The sequence below is a fragment of the Doryrhamphus excisus genome, linkage group LG12 (genome assembly GCF_037039965.1).
Source record: "Doryrhamphus excisus strain RoL-2023G ecotype Guam linkage group LG12, RoL_Dexc_Guam_v1.1, whole genome shotgun sequence".
Lineage (NCBI taxonomy): Eukaryota > Metazoa > Chordata > Actinopteri > Syngnathiformes > Syngnathidae > Doryrhamphus > Doryrhamphus excisus.
This window is the reverse complement of record NC_136368.1, coordinates 6,192,779-6,198,968: the sequence shown is the minus strand read 5'-3', so window position 1 is coordinate 6,198,968 and position 6,190 is coordinate 6,192,779. Positions and strand designations below refer to the sequence as shown.

At 38.0% G+C, this 6,190-nt stretch overlaps 1 protein-coding gene across 4 annotated transcripts in view; it reads right to left on the bottom strand.

The window, feature by feature from the left end:
- Positions 1–407: 407 nt before the first annotated feature.
- epha3 (eph receptor A3) overlaps positions 408–6,190 on the bottom strand; it is a 144,281-nt gene continuing 138,498 nt past the window's right edge. For all 4 annotated transcript variants that reach the window (XM_058082512.2, XM_058082511.2, XM_058082513.2 and 1 more), the window contains one exon: positions 408–4,520. Coding sequence is in view for 3 of the 4 variants with exons in the window: in XM_058082511.2 (XP_057938494.2) it covers positions 4,415–4,520 (106 nt within the window). In the remaining variant the exon portion in view is untranslated. The remainder of the gene's footprint in view (positions 4,521–6,190) is intronic.

The window sequence follows — 6,190 nt, the reverse complement described above, 5'->3', positions numbered from 1 at the left end:
TACACAAAATAAACACAGTTAGAACCCTGAAACTGTTACTTACTGCTTGGTGTTCGGACTCCAACCACTTGTGCCCGATGGTGGCGTCTTTAGTAAACAAATGTAGGTTCCCTTTCGAGGTATTGCTAGCAAGTAAACAGCGGAGCAGCGCTTGAGGGAGGGCATGGAACAGAGCATGGAGAAAGGTAGAGAATTTCTATATAAGGAAGTCCATCCCTGTGTGATGTCACAAAGGAACAGTTTTACCACGCCTTTTCAAACTGAGCGTTTTGAGCCATCCCAAAAATTTTTAGGGCTCACTTCCAAATGTGCAAACGTCATTATCTGAAACTTTGTCATTGTTTAACACGATAATACAACATTCTAACTACATTTATAGGTCAGAAAAGTGGAAAAAGGCATAATAGTGGTTTTTCACTGTTCTAACTTTAATTCTCATTTAATTTATAAACAAGGAACCCTACTTTATTTTTTAAATAATTAAGTGTGGTAAATGTTTTCTTATTCAGCACAAACAGCGCTCATTTGTGTTATGCATCCAGCGATATCACAGTGAAAGAAGAAAAATGTGTTCATAACTGCTGCTTATATCGGTATCGCTTCATGTTGGTATCAGAAACATCACATCAAAAAACATCCACAACTCCAAGTAAAAAAAAAAAACACAAAAAGTACAGTAATTTCAGAAATGTACTTTTTAACTGTTGACAATTATCAGTCATCGATTTTTATCCAAAAGATACAACAAGATACATCAAATAAAAACACAGAACCACGTCTGTCGTCATTCCCTTTTTTGGAAAATATTTTGAGAATATTTATTATAAAAATATAAATGTTTCCACTACAAATCCTTTTACATTAGTTGACAAGGCCATCTACAATTGAACACGTAAACTCTCACACAAACACACAGGTCAGTCTTGAGACAGAAAAGAAAGGTTCTCTGGATATGAGGTGCATAACAGTATTGTTCTCTCAGATGTCCAAGCTTGATAAAGTAAGCAAAAAAAAAACAAACAAAAAAAAACAGACACATAATTTACTGTAAGCTTAAAAAAAGTCACTGTAATGTTAAAAAATAAATAATAATGTAGCCACAGTTGAATTTTTATTGTAGAAAATAAAAACAAGCTGACAAATATAATTCAAAACAAGATAAAGTATAATACAGATGATTTTTGTCTTTTTTTTAATTAAAATTGTTGCACAATTTCTCATTATTCTTTTTATACATACAAAAAAAATTGTACAAAGAGGGATGGCATGTACATATTGCGAAAAATCTGTCTGGCTAGTTGCTATATCGTTATGATGGTTTACATTATATACATGCTAATCAGATCACATAGCAGCAACAGCAGCATCCACAGGTAAGAACGCCGGACCGACCGATGCCATGAACGCAGCTCCGCTTCCCCAAAAAAAGCACCGAAATCGTCCCTGTTCATCGTGTGTGTTTCGTTCCCAGCCGACGGGTACGATTCCCATGTCAAGGAAAGTGCTCGCACATTTGTGTACTAAGTGCATTTCTACTGCACCCACTGAAGATGAATGGATTTCACCCGAAAGTATAAAGTGGTACCAGTTCACAATACCCGGTCACATGTGTAATGGACCGGAATACATGCAGATGTACCGCTACAATCTTCTGAATTTCAAAGGTGCATTCAGGGGATCCCTTTCTGGAACATATGCATTCGGATTCCATTCATCAAGTATTTATTCCCAATTTTGAGGGATGCTTCACACTTTGTTGACGGCAATGATGAATCACTTCAACCAGTGGTTCTCAGTTTTTTCAGGCCCTGCCATTTGAAATACCGTTGTAAACTTGAAGGGCTCACTTTGTTTTTTCTGTACAAACCGCTGCATGAGTTGCTGGCAAAGCATCATTCAAACATGAGTGTCAGACCTTTGAGAAGCACTGGATTAAACTAAAATAAAGCAGGAGTTTGCACGGTGATCCCAAAACGATGCAACCCAACGGACGAGGCACTCGACTTAGTGCATGGACCCCCCCCCACACACATATGAAAATAAAAGAAAATGTATTTATGAAGGTTAATGTTTTTGTTATTACCATTTTACAAATTTTTCTGAATTTATATAACTGAATTTGTGCGCTTAAATTTTCTGAACTGAATTATTTTTATCGCAGTATGCTGAAAATTTCATAGAATTAGAATATTTTTCATAGAATTTCATAGAATTTCATAGAATAGAAAATTGTAATAGAGTGTTTGTAAGTTCAGTTTGTTAAAATACGGTGATTTAAATTTCAGTTTCTTGAATTTCCATTAAAAAAAAAATTTGAATGTTTGACAACAACACATAGAGTTCAAGACCCCTGTCACATGACTTTGTACTTTATACCTGATTGGATGTCACTTAGACACTATTGTATAAGTTAATAATAAATTTATCCTGGTTTATCACAATTATTTGCTTCCAGACCCAACTATGAAGTAATTATTTCTACATTGAATATTTTCATAGTTTAGACCAGAGGAAACCTGTTTAAGATGTGTTTTTAAACATTATTAGAGTCCTCTAAACATTAAATAACACCCCTATATCGGCATTTACACTATATCGTAGACATAATAACAGAAAATATGACTGGTGATTGTGTGTGTTGTAAATACCGTGGGTTGCACCTGCAACAGGGATTATTGTGCCTGATAAATCAAACCTGCAATAAAATCCTGTTGTTCCGGGTGTCAAGTTTGGTTCTTGTGTGTCTGACCGAACATTACTGTAACATCATTGGCACCTTGTGATGTGTAGAATACTTCATATTATCACATCTTTGAATGTGTCTTCTGAGTGACTTATATTTGTACTTTAGTTCTTTTAGACATTTACTCAAAAATTTGTAATTTAGTCAAAAAAAAAATAAAAATTGGTCGATTATAGGCTGTATTCAACTATGATTTATTAAAAATGGTGATAGAGAGAATTCGAAGCGGCGAGAGATTACTGTGTGTGAACTTTAAACTGAAATTTAAAACACAGTATTTCAGCAAACTGAATTTAAAAAATTTTGGTAATAAAGAAACAAATTAATCTTGATATGTGTTCCCATGGGCCTCACAGCTAGGAGACCCGAGTTCAATTCCACACTCGGCCATCTCTGTGTGGAGTTTGCATGTTCTCCCCGTGCATGTGTGGATTTTCTACGGGTACTCCGGTTTCTTTGCCACATTCCAAAAACATGCTAGGTTAATTGGCGACTCCAAATTGTCCATAGGTATGAATGTGAGTGTGAATGGTTGTTTGTCTATATGTGCCCTGTGATTGGCTGGCAGCCAGTCTAGGGTGTACCCCGCCAATTAATGTGTTCCCATGACTCGTGTTTATCTAATAATAGACTACGAATGTCTTTTATGTGTCAATCTCATCTTTCTGACTCTGTAACTGTGTGTGTGGTTGCTGAGTCAAACTTTAGTTTCCCAGGGAAAGAAACTCTAAAGTAAAAACCCACCTGGACAAAACAAAAAAAAAACATCCGTTAGACAATAAAAATGTCTGAAAGAAAAGTGTGAAAAACACATCTTCATCTTCCGCAGCGTCTCTTTTAAGAGTTTCCCGCTCTCTTCTTTCTTAACTCTCATACTGTGCACTCTCAGCTCCCTGCTTTGCTCACTTTATCTGTTTCCGCTTGTTCGAGAAAATATCGATCAAATAATGTGTGCATCCTGAGATTTCACACAAAAGGTCTCCGGGTTGCGGGAACAAGCACTATAACGTTACGATATCTGCTCATATCACATGAAAAAACGTACATATATCATATAAAGTCGAGTGTGAAGTGTGTTATTGCCCCTTTGTACCTTCAAAGCACACCCTGAGTGCAGCGTAACCGTGGCAACCCCGACAACTGATTATCAGAATTATTGCTTTTTTTTTACGTGACAGGTCTGCAGAATGCCGTCGATTAGTTAACGTGTAGGTAGTTACAAAAAGAATCTCAGGAAGGTTCCTCACCCGGTCGGCCGCTGCTGCTGTCACAATGGGCAGCCATCTTTGCTCCACAGGAGGAACCACAGAGCATCGCTCATAAAGGGAGGGCAATGTCGTCCAGCTTCAGCGGTACCGGTTTCCGGTTTCCGTGTCTCCAGGTCCTGTTTGTTTCTAATACCTGACCGGTTGTGGGCTGATGTGCGTCTCTACCGTCCTTTATGTGTCTGTAAGGCATCTCAACTTGAGCATGGATCATCTGAGGGGTTCATGAGTCAACCAGTGCAACACTGGGCTCCTCCCAATTTTCACTGCCAGGACTTTATTGTCAAATGAAAGCCCTCGTTTTATGAATTTCTCATCAGTCTTCTGCCGTTTCTTGCTATGGATATACGGTCATTGCATTCGCACGCTCCCATCATCAGTTGACGCACACTTGGCTTTGTCTTTTTTAAACAGGTACTGGGCCGTTCTTGGTGTGCGATTCTAGGGCTTTGAGGCTGCTCACGATCTTCTTCTGTGGTCCTGCAATTGTCACTCCAACCTTTTTCAAATCCCTAGTGAGGAGGAGTAAGGAAAAAAGAGGAAGGGAGCAGGAGGTCATTTACAAGACACAATCAGGGAGCGGGAAGTGACAAAGGGAAAGATTGGGAGAAAAAGAGATAGAAAGTGTGCATTAGTGATGAAGGATGTGACACCCCCCGTGACATTTAATGGCATGCTCCCAGCACGGCTCCCTTCACGTTCCCATGCAGCTGCCATTCACACCGGACTGCATTTCTCAGAAGGCCACTGAGCTGCCACTGCTCTGAATTGAGGATATGCGTCTGCTCTCCATCACTAATAAACAGCAATACGGGCCTGTGGCAATACACTGACAGTTGCAGTTATGACCTGTCAGTGGAAGAAACAATCACATGCGATGGTTTGGTTTTCCCGTGTGAAACTGAATTGGAGCTAACAGGCAGGTTGGGATGTGGCGAAAGGAGCACGGCTGGTACATGATACATAATTAAACATGCAATCCAACAAAGACCAGTCATTTTAGGGGGGAAGAGGAATTGCTCATTAACGGCTACCACTTCACTTCAACCTTGATTGTGCATCACACAACTCTTGCAAATGTCGTTTATGGAATTAGAAACTCAAACTACTGTAGTCAAATCAGGTATTAGTAGAAGCAGAGCAGTTGCAGTCCATGTGAATCAAACTGGATTTTAGAAATTTTAATTTGTTAAGTGTTTATTATGGAAGCAGGTTTTTTGCAAAGCAGCTCGACTCCGTGCGGAAACACAAAGGGACAGGTTACATGGCATGGGATATATCAGGTTTGCAGTAAAAAAAAAAAAAAAAAACAACAAAAAAACAGACAACAAAAGAGTTGCAGGAACAAGCAGCACTAATCTGCAAAAAGGGAAAAGATAGCCCAGTTTCCATCCGCACAATAAAATATTGAAATGAACATTTACAATGAGCTAAATGTTTATTAGCATGTATATTCAACCGCATGGTTCAACATGTATGTCCAAGTAAAATTGGGGTGACCATATTTTGGAAACCAAGACATAATGTCAATACATTTAAAGACCGCCTCCCCTGTTTGAATATAAAATTGTTATATTACAAAATATTATCTTTTGTGATTCGATTTTCATTTAAGAGTATATCAATGACCAAAATCAAGACCCAAAAATATTCCAAAAACACAACTGAGACAGGAACCTGAGGTCTGTTAAGTTATGTTTAGCTTTTTCTTTGGAAACCATAATTAAAAAAAACGGCTAAACCGCAGCATTGCAGGGATTAACGTCACATGCAACAAAGTGCTCTAAAACCGAAAATCAATTTAATGGTCCAATGAAAAGCAGGATATTTTCAGCACAACTGAAAAATTATGTTGATTTATGTTTATAAAGAGCCATAACATATCTTGTGTTCCTCTTAGCTTGTCTCAACATACTAAAATAAGAATTGCATTCATGGTTTATAGTCAAAATCGTGGTGTTCAGGTGTAAGCTTTGGCATTAAAATTAGATATCAATTCTTAGCGGTATGTTTTTTTTTCCTCCCAGTAATGATATTGATGTGCAAGTGTTATCTAATGTTACCCTCATTACTTTGCACTTTACTTTGTTTTTAGGTGGATGTTTGTGCCACTTTATAACATGCAGAAAGGCTGCTACTAATGATTATTATCTAAGTCCGGTGGTAGGAAACCTATGGCTTA